Here is a 24,537-nt window from a genome sequence, read left to right on the forward strand (position 1 = left end):
TGACAGTACAGTACTTTGTTTACGTCCCCCTGCTAGTTTCACTTTTCTAACTATGCTCCGCAGAGAATTTTTGCTGACCTATTTCCTTTTTATTCCTTCACATAATTGAAGGTCGTTAGTTTACCTACTTACTTCACTTCCATCTCTCTCAGCCATCTTCTCTTGTTATCACTAATTTCTAAATCTTTTTTTTTCTCTTTTACCGCCCTTAATCTCGAGGCATATATGAAAGAGGAACCCGTACATTTATTAAGTTCAGTACCCTCAAGAAGGTTTTTACCCTTCTCTGAATTACTGTCTAATCCTTTTCCGCGTTTCTGTTTAATGAAAACAGTTTCTTAAATTCTACAAAATTTGTTTTTAAAAAATCACCTGTTTACTGACTGTGAAACTCGCTATTTTCAGTCGAAGAAATACGAACAGCCATATGGAAAAAAGAGATTAAAATCACCCAGTGTTTATTGTAGATCTCCTACGGAATGAAAAGTGACCATGAAGTCATAACATATTTCGTTCAAGAAAAAATTAAACATTTTTCAAATTTTTTCTGGGTGTTATAACAGTGTAGATATGACTATTAATATGGACTACCCCGTATAATAAAAAGAAAAAATCCCAGAATGTGTCTGCATTATTATGTCTATGACTAATTGAATTGAGTTTGCGGGTCTCGCTGAGGGCCTTCGGTGGAGTAGGACCCTAAAAAAACCAGTAAGCAGTAAACAGAATGAAGAGTGACCATGTAAATGTTATTTCTTGGTGAAGATCACAAGAAGAAGACTGCCTGTTACGTGATGAGTAGATGGCGCCAAATGTTACTGAGTTTGTTTACATCCAGAACGAGCGGGAAACTGACATCAAGTGAATACGCCTCCCTGGTTCCCGGAACATTACATTCAAAATGGTCCAGAAATCAATTTTGTAAGTACGACTCCGTTGTCTAGATGTGAGATTCTATTATCGTAAAAGTGTGGGTGTTTCTGTAAAGTATTTTTAGGAAGCAAATTTGACGTAAACTAAGGTTACACAATGTTACGCAAGGAGGGCAGACCAAGCTGCCGTCGTAGTCGATAAGGCTGTCATTTTAATGATTGGTTACTTAATTTAGGTCTAGGCACCTTTATCCTGTTCAGGGTACGGTACAAGCTCAGCTAGACAATTGGCAGCACCTGTCCGAAAAAAATTATAGGCAAGGCTAGGCTTATGGTTAAGGCCTGCCGATATGCGTTTGGCAACAAATTGACACACAGACCAAGCACCAATCCAGGAAAATATTTCCAGTGCCAAAACGGTAATTCTATATATTAGCTCCGCGCCTGTTTTTACCTTTTCAACTGGGTTTTTCTACACTTTTAGGGGTTCTGATACTGGCGGTGCATCTGTTTGTTGTCGGCCAAATGGAATGGCCCTTCGCCGTGTTTAGTACTGGCCCAGGGGGGTTGGGTACCCATACGTTAACAAGTTATTGCACTTGCCAGACGGGATATGAACCGTTCGAAACAGACGTAGCCGTGCTGTCTTGTGAAGATCGCGTATGGAATCCCCTTGTTGGATGGACTTCAGGGGTTAATTACAGGTTAATTAGACTCGAGCACCAAAAATGAAAGGTAAATTCATAATTAGCAACCAAAAAACTGTAGAAAAAGTCAAGTTATAGTGCCGTCAGCGCCACGAAGCTACCCTATAGTTCTGCCAATTGTATGATATGCTGGTAGGTGCAGCACATTAGGCTAGACTAAAAGAGGGGTAGTATGCAGAGTAGGGAGACAATGATGTTTAGTTTTACTTGGGAGGGGTTCAGGGAGGACAAGGTGGTAAAATTTTATAAGTTGCCAATATAAAATACCACACAACCTAGGGGTGTTTACTTGTTATAATTTTTCCATATTAACTATGGAAGTCATAACTTCTAAGTCGTAATTTAATGAAGAGCTCTTTTGAAAAATATAGGTAACAATTTCATATTTTGTATTGGCAGCTTATAAAGTAATACTGGCAAGGCTCCCCCTAGCCAGGTCAGGGCACATCACCCCAAGTTAGGTTAGGAGGGTAAGATCTGGTTAGGTCAGGACATGGCATTCTAGGAAAGGTTATTATTTCACACATCTGCGCTGGTCTCCCTACCCTGCATCTGCTCCTAAATGAGTATAGACTTTGCTATAACATGAAAGGAATCTCAGTAAAACTGAAGACATAATGGGCACTGTGTTTAGTACCAGTCCCTTTGGGATGAACATAATAACATAGGCTAAGCAAAAGACTGTAAATATCATAGGCACAAACATAAAAAAACAAGCGAAAGGTGGTAGATATGATGGTTGCCGACTGATGGGAACCAGGTCGTGGTAGTAGTCTAGTTTCACTGGAACCCCTAGACAAGGCTAGTAACCTAAAGCCAAATTTGGTAAATTTGTACTTTAAACTAAAATCCCACATCAGAGTGGAAAACAGAATTTTTCTAGTTTGTGTGAGAGCTTTGAACAATTCTGACAGTCCTTTAGGTGCAAATTAGTAGCCTAATTTTAGAGATACTGGAACCCTCTTACATAGGCTAATACAGTTATTGGGGATCGCAGTGGGAAAGCTGGGTTTTGGGCAGGGGAAATCATAGCAAGTGAAGTACAAGACTGTATTTTACCTAACATGACCTAGGGCTCCAGGTCCTTATGGGGGCCGCGAGGTCTTCACGCTTCCCAGACCCTCCCACCTAACCTAACCTGGGACACTGTAAATTGAAATGAATGGTAGGTTTGCAACCTAAGGTTGCCAGGGGTGTCTTTGCCCTCCTGGATCCCCCCACCCTCCCCCTAATGTAACTTATGTTACAAAGCTTTATTTAGCCTATGTAGTGCATTGTGTCAATTTAGAAATATTTATTGAACCTTATAAAAATCAGTGTCAGGTTATGCAGAAATACCATGGGAATGTTAGAATACAGTAGCCCTTGCCTATTTCACTTTTCCCCCACCAAAAACTCCAGTCCCCCATAACTGGAAGATATAAGGGTTTCCAGTATTGTCAAATTACTAATTTATTATTACCAAAATGAATATCAGTAATGTTCAAAGCTCATGGAAAAAAGAATTCATATTAGCTGAAATCATTCAAAGAACAATTTATACATCTTCATCAAAGGAACCCTGAAACTAAGAACAGAAGAACGAGCCAGGTTTCAGTATTTTCCACATAGCAAAATTTCCAAAAGATGAGAAAATATATTCCTGATGAACCAGATGATGAAAAATATATTTCTGATGATACTCTAGCTGGCTTTACCCACCTTGCTCAGGGACAAAAAATCCAATTGGGAGCCATACTCAAGTGAAGCAGAAGACATGTAGCGCAGGCCAAAAGAAAAGCTGTTGAAATTGATGGGACAATGAAAAACACAATGTGGCGTAGTCTAGAGTCAAAGTGACATTCATGATTATGGGCAGATTTTTTTTGCACCCTAGCCTGTATTATGACCTCATCTCAGTTGTTTAGTTGTGGAGATAAGCTTATTGTTATCATGCAGAAATAAGGTTAGGCTTTGTTGATGTCACCATTGCTTTTAACGAAAAGAACTTCTGTGGAGTTTTACATGCTCTCAGGAGCTTTGAATTATCTTGCCCTCCCTGGGCCCTTTTTTCATTTAATTTGCTCATCCAAAATCTAGCAATCATTGGCAATTCAATAAATCATCCTGTAACCAGTATAATTCATCATGTCCTTACTTTGGAGTGGTCTCTTCATTCAGATGTCAGTAAGAGCCTTTTACAATTATTGTTGATGCCCTTGCTGGACCTATTTTGCCATGCCATTGAATGCCATGCTACCACTGTACTGCTATCCTCAGCTGGATCCATGGATTGGTCAGTAGATGCCATGCTTCAGTCTCTGGAAGCTCTGGATGTGTCTGCATTTCCTATCCCAGGTTTGTTCCTGTTTGGAGGGGTTTTCTCAAGCAGCCCCACTTCCACTAATTTCACAGTCATCCTGAGTTGTATAGTCTCAGAGAGAATGGCTCTTTGGAAGTCAGGTCAGCTATCACCATCTCCTGCAGGTCTTCTACATTGCTCTTTATGAGATTTGCTTGTTGGTGTGATGAATTCAAGGCCTCTTTTCCCATAATAATAAACTATTGTGTGTGCTTAATGAAAGTCAGGTATCTCTCTCTCTCTCTCTCTCTCTCTCTCTCTCTCTCTCTCTCTCTCTCTCTCTCTCTCTCTCTCTCTCTCTCTCTCTCTCTGTGTGTGCATCCTGTATTGACCTCAAGACTGTGCTCCAGATTGTCCTCACCTTTTTTGTCATTGAACTCCTTGCCTTTTCAATCAGTGTCTCAGTGGATCTTTCCTTTGCTTAGGAATTCATAGCCAAGACTAAATCTTGTAGTAAAAGTGACTCCTTTTTTGGACTCCTTTCTATTCCTGCTTTGCCCTCCTTTTCACTGGAAGATGATCTCTGCGCCATTTTCTGGCTTTTCAGTGTAAGCTTGATCCTCTCTGTGTCGTGTGACATGTAAAGCTCATAGTGTTTATTCTTGGGAACCTATCATTTTAAGGGTCATATGCTTTTTGTTGGGAAGAATCCCAGTCATTTACTTTTACCCTCTTCATAATTTCGTCCCTCATAATTATGGCTTAAATGGAAGTGTGTTTCTCTGAATACAAACACCACCCTACTTACAAACAATCAGAGATACTTTACAATCAAGTGGGATCACAAATTAAAATTGTGTTCAGAGTGCTTCCCATTGCCACCCATAAGTTCATATTTTGTTTTGTGCACCTATTCTGTACATATAGTACTGTATGTACAGTGTATTGTGTTTTAGGATGAAAAAACGTACAGTACTGTATTGATTTTATTTGTATCATACTGTACTTAAATAGGAATGAAGAATGTAACAAACTTACAAACAATTCAACATACAAACGGCCATCCGGAACGTAACTTGTTTGTCAGTAGAGCAATGTCTGTATCTCCCTTCATGTCTCATAGTCTTGGTGAATGTACTGCCTTTTATGTTTTCCCTGGCAAATCCATCTTGCTCTTCAAGTGGTTAAGACAATGAAATTGCACATAATGTTACAAGACAAGGGTTACGAGGGCATGAGCAATTGGACTTTATGTTGAGAGCTGATGAGTTGGTGTGACTGGGTCCATTTCACATGCAGTAAGATTATTTATGATTTAATAAAATATATTATTGGGAGTGCATGCCTGGCTCCCTCACTTGTTTTCACCTCTGTTAGTCTCAACTCATGAAGGCAGCAGTGACATTTGTGACAGTTCTCTGCTAAGCCATTCAAAGTTGTCTCTGTCATCATATCTTCTTGCTGTTTAAGCAGTTAACACAGTGGAGTTGCACATAATGTTACAAGATAAGGGTTACGAGAGCAGATCAATTGGACTCTCTTATGTTGAGATCTGATGCGGCGTGACTGGGTCCATTTCATGTTCAGTAAGATTGTTTATGATTTAATAAAATATATTATTGAGAGTGCCTTCCTGGGTCCCTCACTTGTTTTCACTTCTGTTAGTCTCAGCTCATGAAGGCAGCAGTGACATTTGTGACAGTAAGGAAGTCCATCTTTCTGGTATACTCACTTGAGAGGATGCTTCATTACTTTTCTTTGATAACTCACAAGGCTATTAGTGTTTCTCCATAGGCTTGTAAGATAGCAAATTGTGTGTAGAAGAAAGATGTGTGTTTTTTAAAGTAAAAATGGTATCCAAATTTCTATAATTTGCTGCTCATATACTAGATTTTTAATCTTAACTTACTTTACAGGTCATTCTTTTCTGCAACTAAAGTGAAGAAGCCAGAAGGTGAATCAGAAAACAGCACACCAGAGCAAAAAACGGAGGGGAAGTAAGTCATAGTGTATTGAATGCTTCTGATTTTTCTTAAAGTGATTCTGTCATGTACCCTATGATATGTTGTTAGCTTTTAGAAAGTGCTTTTTAATTTACATCTTAGTGGTTTTCTATTTTGTGAATGATAATTGACCTAATCAGAAATGTGTAATTAGTTACAGCTTTGTGCACACAGACTAGAACATTTTTATGTTTCATTATGCCACTTTTTCTAAAGTTCTTTAGTCATGTGCATGATTTTTTTTCATTTTTCAGAGGATCTAAAGGAAATTCTAGCCAGGAAGACTCCCCACTCAAAGCAGTGCCACGCAAAAAGGCACGAGTCATTGAAAGTGATAGTGAAGATGAAGCACAGCCATCAACTAGGTAAAGTAAACCAGTTTTTTCTTGCACTTTTATAACATTTGATCTTTACTGCCATATATTGCTTTAAAAACCTAAATAATATTTGTCATAGGCTAGAGAAATTATTTTTGTCCATTTATTATAAGGTTCCAGCTGTAAAATGCTTCACTCTGAACTTTCACATGTAGGAGGGTTTGCAGCACCCCTTCAGTCCTTAGCTGCAACCACTTTTAAGACCTATTTTAACTTCATTCCTGCTTCCTTTCTTCAGTCTTAACGCCCAATCTTTCTAACTATGAACCTACTTATTAATGCAACAGTATGGTTACTTTTCCAGTTTCTTCTTTAGATCCTTCTATTTCATCTCTCTTATTTTCTGGATCACTTTCTTTTGTCCAACCACTCCAACTCCTTTTCATTCAGTCAAAAACTATGAAATTTCTGTTTTGTAGTTAGTTGTAATCTAGTGCAGTAGATTTCCAGGCAGCTTTGTATAGATACTCGTACCATATAATTTTCAATATATATACATGGTAGTTGGTGGTCTGAACTTTATTTTTTTCATTCTCAGCACATCACCCAGTAAATCAGATGAGGAGAAAGAAAATAAGAAGAAAAGTACTCCGAATGGAAAAGGGAAGACGGGAACTGGCAAGGGAAAACAAGAAAAGGAATCGCCTACAAAAAAAACTACTAAACAAAATGGCAAGATGGAAGTAGATGGAGAGGAAGAGGAAAATGCTGTCAAAGATCAAGCAAAGAAGAGTAAGGAAGATGATGCTATTTCTAGTCCTTCTGTTTCATCGTCTAGTGACAACACTAAGAAAAAGAGTTCCAACACATCTTTGGGTTTCTCACCAGAAACAGTGCCGCCATTAAGGAAAACAGGTATATACAGGGTGTCCATAAAGTCTCTTTACAATTTAAAAAATATATTACAAAAGCAAATGAACAGACAAATATGTGGAAATTATTACAAAATGGGGAATAGATATTGAAGTTTTTTTGCCACATTTAATACACCTCTATATGGGCACCATTAGTTGCATGAAGCGCATCAAGACAGTACTTGATTTCTTGCTATGTTCACTGTAGCATAGCCTCATCAGTGGTGGCAATGGCATCAGTGATCTTTTTCTTGAGATCAGTGAAGTCCTATATCTTTGTTTGATACATATCTTTAATGTAACCCCATAGAAAAAAGTTCAGAGGAATGATATGGTGAACGAGGTGGCCAGGGAATTGGGCCATCCCTTCCAATCCACTATTCTGGAAATATTTGATTTAGGAACCCACAGACATGCAATCCCCAATGCGGTGGTGCACCATCTTACTGGAAAATGATGGTTGGTTGAAGGTCATCTAGTTCTGGTGCCACATGTTCAATCAAAAGGTCAAGGTACAGTAAACATCTGCAGTATTTGATGTGTCGTTGAAGAAAGGTGGACCAATGATTGGATTGCACATGATCCCACACCACACATTCACCTTTGGACTATCTCTGTGAAGTTCCCTAGTCACATGGGGATGTTCTGATTTCCAGATTTTTACATTGTGTGTTCAGTTTCCTTGAAACATGAAAGGTGTCAACATCACTAAAACTTGGTTGAGGAACATATCATCCTCAGAAATTCGTTCCAGCATGTTAACTGCAGTCTTTTTGTCTTGGTTTATCATTTGGCTCGAGTGCCTTTATAAGTTGCACTTTGTAAGCAAACAATTGTAAGTTCTTGTGTGGGACTTTGTGCACTGTTGAACGTGGTAGCGGTATGGATGGACTTTGTAGGAGAATGATCAAAGGCTTGTCTTACACAGTTGATGTTTTCCTCAGATGATCTTGGTCACCCACCCCTCCCTATATCCAACACTGTCTGTGTTTCCATAGATTTCTTGTGCCATGCACGAATTGATGGATGTAACGGTGGCTCTTCCATACTTAGTTCTGTGGTTTCGCTGAGTCTGCGTATCCAATTTTGTTTCAGTAAACCATGACACACGTGCCTTTTCTTGAGGAGCAGCCATTATTTGTGGGTTTATTTAACAGTACCTCTTTCATCAATAGGGTACTTGAAATACACAAATGCAATGTAATTAAAAACTTTAACTGCTTAGTACATAGAACAAATCTGGTTAAGATGTCTCATTGGTGGCTTTTGTAATGTATTTTGAAATTGTAAAGAGGTTTTATGGACTCCCTGTATTATGTTTATGGTCACTCAGTTTGCATTTTGTTGTCCATTCATAATTCATGTAACTACAATATGTATATACTAAATAAATTTATAATTCTCTCTCTCTCTCTCTCTCTCTCTCTCTCTCTCTCTCTCTCTCTCTCTCTCTCTCTCTCTCTCTCTCTCTCTACTTTGTGTAATTTTCTACTTTTATATAAGTAACTTAGCAAGTAGTTAGCTAACAATTGTGCTCACGTGGCATTCCTAAATTCAAAATTCGCAGCAATGCGTCAGTTGCAGAGCCGGGGGTGACGGCCCCACCCACTGCTGTGGGGAGCGTGTCAGCAACTCCTAGCCAATGGCTTCATTCTATTTTATGCTGTGCTACCGACACCACATAGGTCTCTGCAGTCCTCCCTGTTTCTCTGGTTATTTCATGTTTGCTGAAAGTCCGTGAGGTATTTTGCTTTCTTGTAGTTCAAGCTGCTGTTTTGGTTTTTGTCAGTTAATTTAGACTTTTTGATAGTTAATTATGGCAAGCTGCTGTTTTGGTTTTTGTCAGTTAATTTAGACTTTTTGATAGTTAATTATGGCAAGCTGCTGTTTTGGTTTTTGTCAGTTAATTTAGACTTTTTGATAGTTAATTATGGCAAGCTGCTGTTTTGGTTTTTGTCAGTTAACCCTTTAACGCTGACCCTATTTACAAACACGTCTCCCGTATGCCGCGTCGTTCGGTGAGTTAGCGCCAAGCGGAAAAAAGTTTTTCAAAAAATCACAGCACGCTTAGTTTTGAAGATTAAGAGTTCATTTTGGCTCATTTTCTTTGTCATTGCCTGAAGTTTAGTATGCAACCATCAGAAATAAAAAAATATCATTATCATATATAAATATTGGAATATATGACAATGAAAAAAAAAACTCGTATATAATTGTATACAAATCACGCTGTAAACAAAACGGTTAAAGCTAATGAGTTAATTTTTTTAGTTGTATTGTACACTAAATTGCGATGATTTTGGTATATAACAAATTTTAAAGCGATCAAAGCAACACAGAGAAAATATTATCACAAAATGATGCATGAATTAAGTAACAATGGACGTAAAAATTGTTTTTTTCAAAAATTCACCATAAATCGAAATATTGTGCTAGAGACTTCCCGTTTGTTGAAAAATGAAGCTAATTGATTGAATATTACTAGACTGTAAGTGTTTTAGCTTACAATTGCAGTTTTGACCATTTTAAATCGAGTTAAAGTTGACCGAAATTCGAATTTTTCTATTTATCGTGATTTATATGGAAATATTTCAAAACTGATAAAGCTACAACCATGAGTTATTTATTGTTGTATTGTACATGAAATTGCGCACATTTTCATATATAAAACTTTATGTAACGACTAATATAAAGCGGTGCAAATATTACGACAACGAGGCGAAAGAATTTCCGAGATGTTCGGCGAGTTACCACGATGAGCGTAAGGAAAATGTTTTTAAAAATTCACCATAAATCGAAATATTGTGCTAAGACTTCAATTTATTGCAAAATGAAGTTAAACGATTGAATATTACTAGAATGTAAGAGTTTTAGCTTCCAATTGCGTTTTTTTACCATTTTGGTCGAGTTAAAGTTGACCGAAGGTTGAAATTTTGGCAGTTATCGTGATTTATGTGAAAATATTTCAAAACTGATAAAAGGTACAACCATGAGCTATATTCTGTTGTATTCTACATGAAATTGTGCACATTTTCATATATAAAAGTTTATGTAACGACTAATGTAAAAAAACGATGTAAACATTACGACAACATGACGAAAGAATTTCTGAGATGTTAAATGAGTTACCGCTCGCAGAGCGTAAGGAAAAAATTTGTTTTCAGAAATTCACCATAAATCGAAATATTGTGCTAGAGACTTCCAGTTTGTTGCAAAATGAAGGTACATGATTGAATATTACTAGAATGTAAGAGTTTTAGCTTATAATTGCGTTTTTACCATTTCGGTCGAGTTAAAGTTGACCAAAAGCTTGAAATTTTGGCAGTTAAGCGTGATTTATATGAAAATATTTCAAAACTGATTAAAGTACAACCATGAGTTATTTTCTGTTGTATTCTACATAAAATTGCGCACATTTCCATATATTAAACTTTATGTAACGACTAATATAAAACAGTGCAAACATTACGACAACGTGTGAAAGAATTTCTGGCGCGGACGTAAGGAAAAAGTTTTTCAAAAATTCACCATAAATCAAAATATTGTGCTAGAGACTTCCAATTGGTTGCAAAATGAAGGTAAATGATTGAATATTACTAGATCGTAAGAGTTTTAGCTTAAAATTGCGTTTTTACCATTTTATTCGAGTCAAAGTTGACCAAAGGTTGAAATTTTGGCAGTTATCGTGGTTTATATGAAAATATTTCCAAACTGATAAAAGCTACAACCATGGGTTGTATTTTCCTGTATTGTACATGAAATTGCGCACATTTTCATATATAAAACTTTATGTAACGGCTAATATAGAACAGTGCAAAAATTACGACAAAATGACGAAAGAATTTATGAAATTTTCGGCTGAGTTACCGCCCGTGCATAAGAAAAAAGTTTTTTTCAAAAATTCACCATAAATCGAAATATTGTGCTAGAGACTTCCAATTTGTTGCAAAATGAAGGTACATGATTGAATATTACTAGAATGTAAGATTTTTAGCTTACAATTGCGTTTTTCGACCATTTCATCGAGTCAAAGATGACCAAGGTTGAAATTTTGTAGTCAACGTGCGATGCGTCCACTCGGCTCCCAACAGACAATTTTAGTCGACGTATGATACGTCCAATAGGCGTTAAAGGGTTAATTTAGACTTTTTGATAGTTAATTATGGCAAGCTGCTGTTTTGGTTTTTGTCAGTTAATTTAGACTTTTTGATAGTTAATTATGGCAAGCTGCTGTTTTGGTTTTTGTCAGTTAATTTAGACTTTTTGATAGTTAATTATGTCTGATTCTAGTTCTTCCAGTTTTCGCTATTGTAGCGAAGGCTGCAAGGTTAGGCTAATTAAACTTTGCTATGACGCACATACCATGTGCACTAATTGTAGAGGGCAGGTGTGTTTGAGGGAGAATACATATGGGGAATGTAAGGATTGGGATGAAATTAAGTGGAAGGTTCATGAGTCTCAGCTTAGTAAATCACCTAAGCCTAAGTCAGACTTTAGCCTTGCTATTTCTTCTACTCCCAGTCACACTCTTTTTTCCTATTTTCAGCCCTCCTCCTATAATTCCACATATTCCTGTGCTTAGCTTCTGATACCCTTGCCAACCTTGAATCCAGGATCAAATCCAGGTTTGATAAGAAGCTAAACCTAGTTGTAAGTTCAGTGTCAGAGATGGGGGCGTTCCCGAAAAGTCCTTATGGACAAGGTGTAAAGTGAAAGTCGAGTGAAGTGCAAGTTGAGGACCTGGCTTCCTGTCCCGCCGGTTCTCTTAGACGAAGGTTAATGTCCCGCTCCCTTAACCCTGGGAGAAGACATACTGGAGGTCCAGGGAGGCTGGTGGGGTTTGCCCACTGGTTGCTGCCCCCTCAGCCGAACCTGTTGCAAAATCCCAGTTGTCGACAGACTGCCGTTGGAAAGGCATGCTGCTAGATGTGTGCCGCCTGTTTTCTAGCTCAGACTCAGATAACGATCACAGGCGTAGCAGACACTTCCTTGATTCCTCCCAGCCACTGAAAAGGCACATGGACGACACGGTTTGGTCTTCCCCGTTGCCTATCAAATAACATGAGGCTTTTGACAGCCCGCAACCATCTTGCAGTTACGACGTAGATCCTTCAGTCTTTGCCTTGGTACAACTGTCTACACATCCATGGGATTCTCCAGTTTCGTTCTCTCCCGAACACCCTTCTTTGGATGCCAAGCGCCCTAAGCACCGCACTAAGTGCCTGTCATACAAGATCCTGCCTCGTCTCCAGCACCCATTCCCGAGAGCCCAGTGCCTGCTCCCGTGCGCCCAGCACCTGCTCATGTGCTCCCAGCAACGGCCTCTGAGTGCCTGGCGCCATCGACCAGGCATCCGGTACCTACTCATCATCACCAGTCTATCTCTCTCGAATGCCAAGAATCCTCCTCGGAGCCAGACGACCCATCGTTAGCGCCTATCAAGAAACAGCTTTCGGAAATCATGAGCTTCACAAGGAAAGCTCCCATCTCTAAGCCCATGAGCTTCATAAAAAAAGCTCCCATCTCTAAGCCTTCTCAAGGTTTATTCCTGTCTCCGAACTCGTCAGAGGATGAAGAGGAGACTGAACAAGAAGCTTCTCCTCCCTCAGGCTATGCGGCTGTTCTTCGATTCCTGCTGGCTAGTTTTCCTTCCTTTTTCGTGCCAGCTGCCCCATCATCGCCTGCTTCTTCCTTCCTTATGAGGAGCCTTCCTGAAGATCACTCCAGGCTTCCCAAGGTGGTTCTTTCTTCATCCTCCAAGAAAGCGATGAAAGAAAGTGAAGACTGGCTCTCAACAAAGAGAGAGCAGGGCAAGACGACTTTGGCCCAGCCTGCCTCTCATCTGGTTAAGAGGAGATACCTGTCGTACGCCGCTAGGGAAGCTCCCTTGCTGGGAGCAGCTGCCTCTTCCCAAGGGGACTTCTCCAGCCATATCGACTCTTCTCGTTATTTGGCCTTCACTTCAGCGAGAGTTTTGTTCTCTTCCTCCCTGCTGGACCACCTTGTTAAGAACCTCTTCAAGGTTTTTGAGGTGCTAAGTTTTCTTGATTGGACAGTAGGACCCCTTGCAAAGAAGATCGAGGACTTTAAGGGCTTGGACGAGTACTTTGCAGCAGACCTGTTTGGTGCGCTGTCTTGCACAGACAAAGCCTTCAGGGATGGCTTTCGGAACTCGCAGCACTTTTCTCTTTTGGGGTTCTTAAAAAGAGAGAACTTTGGTGCTCCTTTACCACCAGAGGAGTCACACCTTCTCAGAGGCCTGTGTTGTTATTTTCACCACTGGAGTCTCCTCACCTTTTTTCCCACTCGATTGTGGAAGAGATCGCATCACATCTCCAGAAGAAATCCACTCAGGACCTCTTAGCTCAGTCTGCAAAGCGCCCCAAGAGTTCTTCGTCATTGTTGTTTGTTCCCAAGATGGTCTCTCCTCTGCAACAGCATCCCTTTCGTGGGAGTAAGCCCAGGCCACAAGTTAGGTCTCTCTCCAATGTCCGGTTCCAATCTAGAACCATTAAAAAGAGCTCCTCCAAGTGGCCGTCCAAATAGTGAACCAGAAGTCCTTCGTGCCTGGTAGGAGCCAGACTTCTCCATTTTTGGGAGAAGTGGGATCACAGGGGGCGGCCAGACCAGTGGATTGTCAAGGTTTTTAAAGGAGGGCTACTGCATCCCATTCTTTGAGAACTCTCCTTTGGTCACCTCTCCCATTGTCTTTATGGCCTAAAGTGGCTCAGAGAAACATTTGGCCTTTCGAAGATAGTACCCTCTCTCCTTCTGAAGAGAGCCATAGTAGAAGTCGAGGACATACACACTCAGGGCTTCTACAATTGTCTGTTTGTAGTTCCCAAAATGTCGGGAGGCTCAGACGTAAGCGCCCTCAGTCATTTCATAAGGAAGACGAAGTTCAAGATGGAGACGAACCAGTCAATCATGGCTTCCATTCACCCGGGCAATTTGATGATAACATTGGATATGCAAGATGCTTACTTTCATATCCCCATCCATCCAAATTTCAGGAAGTATCTCAGGTTCATCTTCCAAGGAAAAGTCTGCTAGTTTCAGTTCCTCTGCTTCGGCCTCTCCACGGCTCCTCAAGTGTTTTCCGGAGTCCTCTCCCCTCTCACCAAATGGTTCCACCTGGTCAGCATCAATATCCGCCTTTACCAGGACGACTGGCTTCTTCGATCCCCTTTGAATGAGAAGTGCACGAAGGACCTGCAGACAATTCTTCACCTTTTGCAGGAACTAGGAATTCTTTTAAATCTCCAGAAGTCCCAGTTAGCCCCAACAGGAGATTCTCTATTTGGGGATGATTCTCAACCCTCGGACTTTTCAGGTTTTTCCACCCCCAGGAGAATCACAGACTGCCTCCAGACGATATGTAGTTTCCCTGGCCTCTCGTCGTGTTTTTCTTAAAGTCTTTTGTTTAAATCTAGGCTTGTGAGTCCCCAATAATAACCCCTAAAAGTAATCCTTGTATGTGTTATGCCATTCTTTTAGGCTGAAACTTCTGCATTATGTTTTGTTTACCGGGTCTAGATTACTTGCAAGTCTTCGGTATAATTTTGTCTTAAAATTAATTTTCGAATGGTGTTTTCCGGGCATAGGCACTTGCAGGCCAATAGGTAACGACAAGCATTGGTTTTCAATGCTAGCAGTTTTTTTCTGTTTTCAAATTCATTACTTATGTTTTTAGAGCAAAATATGTCCATGTATCCCACTTCCTATCAGTGTGGGAATCAGCTATGTAATTACTTGGTAAGTTACAGACATAAAAATGACATTTTTATAATAAAATAAACTTTTATATATACTTACCAAGTAATTACATGATCGGAGCCCACCCTCCTCCCTGCTGATGGACATAAGGCATGAACAGATTGAAGTTATCTGCTAAAGTTGTTCCTAATATTCCCGCTAGTGGCCGGAACTGGCCACTTACATAGATGTGTGAAGTGTTACCCACGAAATTTTTAATGTAAGTGAACAAATAGCTATGTAATTACTTGGTAAGTATAAAACTTTATTTTATTATAAAAATGTCATTTTTATTATAAAATTCATTTTCCAGATGGAATAATGTCATTTGAAATGGTTACAATAGCTTCAGTAAGCAGATGTATATACTATTTGGATTTAAACCTTTTATAATATCTGTTTTATATTTAATTAAATTGCAGTGCAACATATTGGTGATTGTGCATTTGGTTGACATAGATATGAAATTCTAACAAAAGAAGCCAAGGAGCACTGAAAGTGTGTCTCCACTTATGAATAAAGAGGGCATCAATTTTGAGATGCCCTTTTGTCAGTCCCTCCATAGTATATTTGAATCCATCAGGTATTTTGAGATATTTTTTGAGAAAAGAAACGTGTGGAGAATAAATTATGTCAATCCAATTTTGGTGATGGAAATAATGGCCAGAAATGTTGAAAAATATTTTAAGAATATGAATTAATAAATTTCATTCAACTATCCCTAGTATTTTTCCTTTTAATGCAGATCCTAAAAGGAATGGTGTTTATGTAAATTTAGTGTTGCATTACTTTATAGTGGTATAAAAAACAGTAGGCTGCAATTTTTATGGAGTTAACCTCACAATATATAATTTTTCATTGGATTAATGTTTCAATTCCAGCCAGGAAACAAATGAAACGTAAAAGTGACAGTACGGAATCCAAGCAGCAAAACATGATTAAGAAGTTGAAAACAGAAGAAGATAAAACCGAAGATGATAAGGTTGAATCCTCTTCTGAGGTAGCTGATGGAGAGAAGACACTGAGTGGTGGAGTACAAAGAGCAGAAAAGGAAGATAGTAAAGAGGAACCAATGGATGTAGATACCTGTGAAAAAGATTCAGAAGTCAAGAAAAAAAAGACTCATACAACACCTAGTGTAAAGAAGCCCATCCACAGTTTTTTTGGTAAGTGTACATTTCTTATTCTTATCTTTAAGGAGTTGCCTTTAGCAGCAGTTACCAGTACGAAGTGTGATGAAATGGTAATTCTTTATTATTATTAGAGAAGCTTTTTAGAAAATCAAAAACACCTTTATTTCTACATGTGAATATGTCATAGGGTATTGTTTTAATTGATATTTGTATTTTGTTATTACTACTACAATATGGTACAATATTGCTATCAGTCTCCTTCCTTTTTTCTTTCATTTCGCTGAAACTTGGCATTTAGGCAACTTGTGTGGGGAAGTAATTATTTTCCCCCAATACATTTTACCTAATTATCATGGTCATAGGTCACTTTATAGGTCAAAATTTTAGTACAGGTATTTGTTTCTCCATATCTCAGAAACTAAGATAGTTTGAAGAGAGATGGGACTCGATATAAATCAAAGAAAAAGACGAGTAATGGGGACAGTAAGCACAAAGGGGTGAAATAGCATTAGATGGAGAAAGGATTAATAAGGGTGAATCTTTCAAATACTTAGCAACAATGATATCCAGTACAGGTTCTTTCGATTTGGAATTAACTGGAAGACTGATAAAATTAAATCCAAGATTGGGATGGCTGAATAAGATTGGGAAGTCAAATTTAATTAAAATTTGCCCGAAAGAGTGAGGTTTTACATAAGTACGATCTATTTTGCTGTATAGACAAGGTAAAGAGAATATATGAAAAAGGGCAATGCCTGGGGCCTACCCGATAGGCTTTTGTTTTTTCTGGTAAGCATAACAGTCGAAGCGCAACATGCTTGCTGGATACTCCAGTTATGAAAGCTATAGTTCATATACCTAGGAAAAGTACAAATTACTTTAAAGATTCAGTATATTTTGTCAGTTTTAGAATATTGTATTAGGAGAGATGGCTGACAAGGGAAATTATAGATGTTCTGAATGTAGATGAAATAAAGATTAGTTGTATGTCATTATTTTTCTAGTCTGTATGTGTTTGGATGTCTGTACATACATGAGCATCGTGTTATGAAATGCTACTCTGGTCCCCTCTCTCTCATATAGTATTTTTCATGATGTTTATTTAATACAATAAATAAATGCATATATTTTTCAGCCTGTAGAAGTAGTGCTACATGCATATGTTTTTCAGTATGTAGGGTAGTGTGTGTGTGTGTGTATACACGCTGTGCATGTATGTATCACGTTGAGGTAAACTACACACTTAACTACTCTCTCTCTCTCTCTCTCTCTCTCTCTCTCTCTCTCTCACTGGCCTTGTATTTTTATTCACATTTATATAGTGCAGTACAAGCGTTGTAGTGTTGCATATCTATGTATTTTTTATTCTTTGTGTGCATGACTGTGCATGTGCATCATGTTAAGGTAAACTGCATTTGCGTGCCTTTCTCGCTGTCAAAATTAGTTTGTTATAAAGAATAACTCATAGAGAGAGAAAGGCAAGTAAATGCCAAATTCTTTATGAAAGAAAAACAGACTTTTCACACTAACGCACACACAGAGGGTGGGGTGATAGGTGAGCAAATTAAGAGTAGGTTAATAGTTTACCTTAATATAATGCATAAACTTGCACATACACTGACTGAAAAATAGACCTTGCATAACACTACATTGAGGTATTATGTACAAGACTGTACAGCATTAGGTAAATGTCAAATAAATACTGCACTAGAGGTTGGGTTTGGGTGCACAGTCTGTTAAAATAGATGCAAAGATGTTTATGGTCTTTTCTTATAATATTGTATAAGTTTTGTGTATTGTACATATCTTGTATAGTAATGTGTTGTACATTTTTAGAGGCAGTTCTGTTTGTAGATACATATCTGAAAGTGAATGATAAGTTACATTTGTATTTTGAAGTAAAAGGTAATATGTGAGTTGGGTCCTGAGTATATGTATTTGTTACTTATTGGGAGGTGCCAGTGCATAGATTTGTTGTGAAATGAATACTTTGAAAAAGACTTTTGAAATATTTTATCTTTATTTTACTATTTTTTTTTTTTTTTTTTATGAAACAGCTCCTAGATCTCCAAAGAAACCTGTTGCTAAAACTGAAAATGTGTCCCCCAAGAAGTCCATCACTGACAGTGAAGAAGAAACTGGCTCATCTCCAGTGAAGAGGCAAAAACCAAAACCTTCCAAGAAGAAAAAGAATGTCATTGAGAGTGACTCTGAAGGGGACTCTGGTAAAGAGGAAAAAGGTGCTGAGATGAAATCACCCAAGGCTGCAGCAAAAGAAGAACCAAAGTCGCCTGAGAAGGACAAAAGTTCACCAGTTAAAGAAGGTAACTGTAGCAAACAGGAGAGCAAAAATAGGGAGACTTCTGAAGTGGATAAGAAGTCGCCAAAAGTAGAAAAAAAACCAGTTGTTAACCCATTTGCTCCAAAGAACACTAGTTCTGCAGATCCTGGCTCAACTTACAATCCAGGAGAAGAAAAATATGATCCAATAAAAGATGCATTTTGGAAACAGGGTGAAAAGTAAGTGTTTTGCTTTATCATTATATTTGATAGTCATATGTATAGATGTCATCTACAGTATGCATGCACACCTCTTTAAGGACAGTATATTCCTAGCAGTGTAGAAACAAATAGTTGATTTATTAAATGTAGAATACTGGAGGAAAACAAATTTAGAACCTAACAAAGGTTGATGAATTTACTTTTCTGATTAATGAAGAGTTATGTTTTCTGAGTAATCAAGGCTATTATATTTTATAGCTTGAATCTTTTTGTATATATTTAGGGGTTAGATATAAAAGATTGTCTTAAGGTTTGATGATAATTTTTATATAGAGGTAAATTCTTTTGACAGGTCATTAAATAATTGAGAATGGATGCTTTCTGACCCCAAAACTTATTTTGAGTAAATGTGCTGATAACAGACTTCTCATTTTACTTTGCATGTAGAAAAATATGCTTTATTAATAGGCATTGGAACTTCTTTAATGTTTTCCTTTATTATATTTGAAATTTTATATCAATTTTATTTATAGTCCTAATGTTTGCATTAGTATGCTAAGTTATATTTTGGATGTAAATTTGTAGAAATCATATTGCTCATAAAAATTATAAATTGTAATGGATTTGACTGGCATTTTGTGAACTTCATCACAGGCTTTTAGAGAATTTAGTTGGTAATGGTCCTTAATTTTTGCAAAATTAAGAGTACACATCTATGAACAAAATATTCAAAGAAAACAAAGTCTGACTTTAATAAAGGTTTATAAAGAATAGTAGCTATTTAAAATATTGATACTATTGCTGCACTGTAACATGGTTGAAAAAAAAAATTAAATGGTCTGTCTTTTCCAGGGTGCCATATTTGGCTTTGGCAAAGACATTTGAACTGATTGAAGGCATAAGTGGTCGCCTTAAAACCATAAAAGTTCTTTCCAATTTCTTACGATCAGTTATTGTCCTCTCACCAGATGATCTTCTGTACTGTGTGTATTTGTGTCTTAATAAAGTAGCCCCTGCATTTGAAGGTAAACATTACATTTTTTTTTTTTATAGCTACAGACCAATATGGTTGTTGGTTTGCTGTTGATATTTCGATTGAGTATTTGTTTTAAGTAGAGCAAAAATATAGTGGATATTTTGTACTTGCTTATCAAATTACTGGTTTTTCTTTACTCTTTGTTAACTTCGGGAATAATTATGCTTTTTTAGATTATACAACATGCTTGGCTTTTTATGTGTATCTCACACTTTGTATTAAATTAAACTCCAGCTATTTACTTCTCATTCAAGTTTTTCTATTTGTTTCTAATGACTGAGTCCCAATTAATTTAATAAGAGCTTTTTATGTTTTATGTTAAGGTACTGAATTGGGAGTGGGGGACATGATTTTGATGCGTGCAATTGCCCAGACATCTGGTCGAAGTGTAGAAAGGATCAAGCAGGATACTGAAGAAAAAGGAGATTTGGGAATTGTAGCTGAAAACTCGAGATCAAACCAGAAGCTAATGTTCCAGCCAGCAAAACTTACTGTTCGTGGTGTATTTGAAAAACTCGGGAGATTGCCCTTATGACGGGAAATGCTGTAAGAGGAAATGAAATTTTGTTGTATGTATCATATTATTATATGCATTATAAATGCAAGGTAAAAGTTTGTATAGCTTATTTTGACTAGTAATGGTAATTTTTTATTTTAGGTTCAAAACAAGAAGACGGATAAAATCAAGGGAATGTTTGTTGCTTGCCGCTTTTCAGAAGCTAGATATCTTATTCGTTCTCTTGGTGGGAAACTACGAATTGGTTTGGCGGAACAATCTGTACTCCAGGTAATTGATGTGTAGTAATCTCAGTATTTACTTTTATTGTCATCATCCATCATCATCATTAGTGCTTTCTTGTTAGACTTTTTCTTTACTGTGCACTTTCTTCTCTGTATTTTCATTAATCTAGTCTGTAACTGTGAATTTTTACAAAATTTTCTGGACCTCTCTCTATTTTTGCACTACTACAATTATATCTGTTAGTTATCTGACAGATTGCACTTCTTTATCATCAAATGCCCAACTCATTTCAGATCTTAAGTACTGTATTTTTTTACCCTGTGGACCCCACATTTATCAGCAGTTTCCTCAATTGTAAAGTGTCTGTTCCACTGCATTCTAACCAGGAAACAGTTTTGCTCTCAATAAATCAGTTACCTAGAAATTAACCAAAATTTGAGGTCATCAGAATCCTTTGCTCTTTATTCCCTGTCCAAAAGAATATGGTCTGCTGGGCACTGCACATTTCTTGTGGCTCCTTAGGAGGCCCACACTGGGTTAGAGCCTCTTTTTTCATATCTTTCTTGCTGTCAACAGCTCTCAGATTTTCTAGACTTGTTGTTTGATGTTACATGATTTAAATCTGTAATCACCCAGTCATGTAGTCTAGTCATTTCTGCTTCCTTATCACTCATGTAGTAAAAGGATATTATTAAGATTTTGCCTAATTTCCCTTGCGAATAATTTTCTTTGCCAGATAGAGGATTTTCCCTACTGTAGCTTTGCATTATATTGGAAGTATTTTTCTTTGGATGACAGCTGTGTTTTAAAGCCTGCACCTACATCATTGATAAAAGAAGAGAGTTTTACATATTAGCTATGTGAATGCAAATGAATTTGAGCTCCTAGCATCAGAAATGTATCCCCGTAGGAGGGTAGCGTAGTCATTGCACCTCACATGGTGTACTGTAGGCATTACTTAAGGTTCTTTGCAGTGTCCCTTCGGCCCTTAGCTGCAACCCCTTTCATTCCTTTCACTGTACCTCCGTTCATACTCTCTTTCTTCCATCTTACTTTCCACCCTCTCCTATCAATTGTTTCATAGTGCTACAGAGAGGTTTTCCTCCGATTACTCCTTTCAAACCTTTTTATTGCCAATTTCCCTTTCAGCACTGAATGACCTCAAAGGTCATTCAGAATATAGAATTCTCTATTCTATTTTATCAGGAGTGTAGGTAGGGAAAGTGGAGAGTACCTTGACATTGCTGTACAGAGGAACTAATTCATCTGTTTTAGACTATGGATGTCAAATATACAGTTCAGCCTCGGGTACAACTTTGAAAAATTAGTTCCTAATCATAATGAGAAGCTCAGAATTTACACAAGAGCTTTTAAATCTTCTTCAAACTCATCAGCCCAGGTCAAAAGTGGTGAACTACCTCTTAACTTGTCGTCATTCCTTAGTAAATGCAAGCAAGGATTCACCTACAAAAAGTTTTTATCTGAGACATATGTTTATAAAAAGTCACTCACCACCTTTCCATATTATAGCCAATAGACTGTTTGAGTGAGCAAGTATCAATATCAAATTTCTTCCAATAACAGAACTGCCTCCTCCGTGGTCTGTGTATTAAAGAAAGTAGAGCTGATAAAGCAGCCAAAGCTGCAACTACTAAGACAGGTCACATGTAGGTGTTCCTATTTGAAATCATATGATGTTTATAAAACTGTTATAATAAGTAAAAGGCAAATTATATGAAACAGTGAACATCTTGGTAATCAAGACCAAAGTTTTGTTATGGAATTCACCATATCAGGACAGTCACAAGTAATTTTGACTCTTCTAAGAACTGGTCAGTCAATTGACCCATGGGTATTTGATGAACAGCCTGCATGATTCCATTCCTATATGTACAGACTTCATATAGAAATGTGGCTCCGGAAAGGGCAGAATGGTAAAAACTTTGAGGCTCAATAAAAAAAAAAACAGTTTACGTTGTTTACAAGACACCCAAATGATTAAAAGTAAGACAATTTTCGACAGTATTTCGGGTTACGATGATTTTTGGCTTATGACGCAGCGTCAGAACGGAACCCCCATCATGAACTGGGAACTGCCTGTAATAATAATAATAACAACAATGTCTTTTTTATCTTATTAATGGAAGTTTTAATTCTATTAGAAGTAAAATATCTTCGGTTTTACCGTTTAACATTTTCATTCATTCTCATCATAGTGCTGAATGGCCCTATGGGTCCCAGTGCTTGGCTTTATGCCTGAATTATAGAGGGATGAGTGAGTTTTTTTAATTAGCATTTCCCAACGTTCTGTGAGAGAGAGAGAGAGTGTGTAATTGTCGTTAGTGAGTGCTTTGGTTGTTGGAAGAGGGATGAGGTCGTTAGTTTGTTTACGGCGCTGTCTGTCTGTGGAATATGTGAAGGATTTTTCGGTTTTTGAGTGAGTCTTGAGTCATAGCTAGTGCCAGTCAGTCGTTTGGTCTTGGACAGTTTTTTGTGTGCTTTTTGAGAGTTGTTGGTTTTTCTTGTTAGTGTGCTGTTCTTGTTGTGTATATAGTTCTATCTTTTTTTTTTTATGTTTCCTTGTTTTGTTTGTGTGGTTTTTGTGTGCTGAGTTGGCGACTGTGGACGCCTTACTCCATCTTCCAGCAACCGAGGATCAGGGTGAGTGTTGTGTACTGTTTTTTGTGGTTTTGAATTCTGCCACATTATATTTGGCGCCCAACGTGGGGCTGTTGTATAATTGTTGTTAGGATTGTTTGTGGTGGGTAGAGTGAGAGTAAGAGGTCAGGATGAGTGAGATAGAGAAACTGAGAGAGGAACTCTGGGTGGCTAGGGAACTCCAGGGTAGGCTGGAGGAGGAGAATGGGAGGCTGAGGAGTGAGAATGAGGAGTTGAGGAGTCAGTTGGAGGAGATGGGGGTAATGCTAAGGAGTGCAAAAGAAGAAATGAAAGGGGAGATGAAAGAGTCAGAAGAGAGGATGGATAAAAAGTTGGAGGGAACGTGTGAAGGGGCAAGAGAGAAAGAAGAGGAGGAAGAAGTGAGTGGAATCGTGAGTGATGAAAGTGATGTGGGAATAGGAAGTGAGAAACGAGAGAATTAAAGGCAGGGTAAGGAAAGGGGGAATGAAAAGCAAGGGAAGGAACAAAGGGAAAGTAAGGATAAGTCAGGGGAAGAAAAAGTGAAGAAGGGAAAAGGAAAGGAAACTGGTAAGAAGGGTAAGGAAGTGGGAAAGGCAGGAAAGAAGGGAGAGGGTAAAAATAGCAGTGATAGTGAGGTGGATGGAGGTGAATGGATAAAAGTGGATAAAAAGAAGGGGAAGAAGAGTGTAATGAGTAAGATGAATGTAAGTGCGGAAGTGGACTCTTTGTATTCGGAAGAGGGTATGAAAGGACAGAGTGAAAATAGTGAAAGTGAGAAAGAAGTGAGAAAGGTTATGTATGTGAGGGAGGTACCCTGGTGTGAAAGGTATAATGAGTATGGAAGTAGGGATGTGCATGATTTCTTTAGGGAGTATGAAAGGTTTTGTCAGGATAAGTATGGGGAGAGTAAGAGAGTGTGGGCACAAGAATTAGGAGAATATTTGACTGGGTTTTTGCTTGATATGTATAGGGTTATTATGAGTGTGGGAGATGTTGAGTATGACAAGGTGAAAGCTAGACTAGTTGAGCAAGCGAGGCGTATGAAAGCGAGTGTTAAGTATAAGAGGAAGAATGGATTTGATGAGGCAAGAATGAAAGCTGGGGAAACCTTGTCACTGTATGCTTGTAGGCTGGAGACGTTGGCGAGGAAGAAGTTTGGGGATGATGGGATAGATGAATGTAAGGAGTTAGTACGAAAGTTGTTAGAGACAGTGCCAGATGGAGTGAGAGAATTTGTGAACTTGATGCGGAAGGAGAAGAAAAGATGGATGAGTGAAATGTTGACTTGGGGAGAAATTTTGGAAATTGTAGAAGATTATGAGCTTGACAGGGTTATAAAAGAGAGCAGAGGTGTGAGTGTAAGGGCTGGGGTAGATGAGAGAGTGCCAGAGTTTGGAAGCTATAGGGATGCAGTGTTGAGGGGCCCAATGAGAATGGCAGATAGTGTAATAGATAGGAGTGTAAGAGCAAGTAATGTGAGGATGAATGGTGGGTTTGTAAGGGAACAACAGGTTGGACGGGTTAGGGATAGTAGTTTACAAAGGGGAAGGTCGGTGAGTGGAAGTCGAGCGAAGTGTTTTAGATGTGGAAAGGAAGGACATACAAAGAATGAGTGTAGGTGGGCTTTAGGAGCGT

The 24,537-nt window shown here is 38.2% G+C and overlaps 1 protein-coding gene across 1 annotated transcript in view; it reads left to right on the forward strand.

The window, feature by feature from the left end:
• The first annotated feature begins 788 nt into the window (after positions 1-788).
• Positions 789-24,537, forward strand: part of LOC136843194 (DNA ligase 1-like) — a 47,883-nt gene continuing 24,134 nt past the window's right edge. Inside the window, 10 exon segments of the mRNA XM_067111269.1 lie at positions 789-921; positions 5,777-5,857; positions 6,118-6,228; positions 6,779-7,095; positions 15,731-16,015; positions 18,040-18,502; positions 19,337-19,509; positions 19,844-20,035; positions 20,038-20,066; positions 20,179-20,307. Coding sequence (XP_066967370.1) covers positions 902-921; positions 5,777-5,857; positions 6,118-6,228; positions 6,779-7,095; positions 15,731-16,015; positions 18,040-18,502; positions 19,337-19,509; positions 19,844-20,035; positions 20,038-20,066; positions 20,179-20,307 — 1,800 coding nt within the window. The 5' untranslated portion in view covers positions 789-901.

Source organism: Macrobrachium rosenbergii, chromosome 11 (genome assembly GCF_040412425.1).
Source record: "Macrobrachium rosenbergii isolate ZJJX-2024 chromosome 11, ASM4041242v1, whole genome shotgun sequence".
NCBI lineage: Eukaryota > Metazoa > Arthropoda > Malacostraca > Decapoda > Palaemonidae > Macrobrachium > Macrobrachium rosenbergii.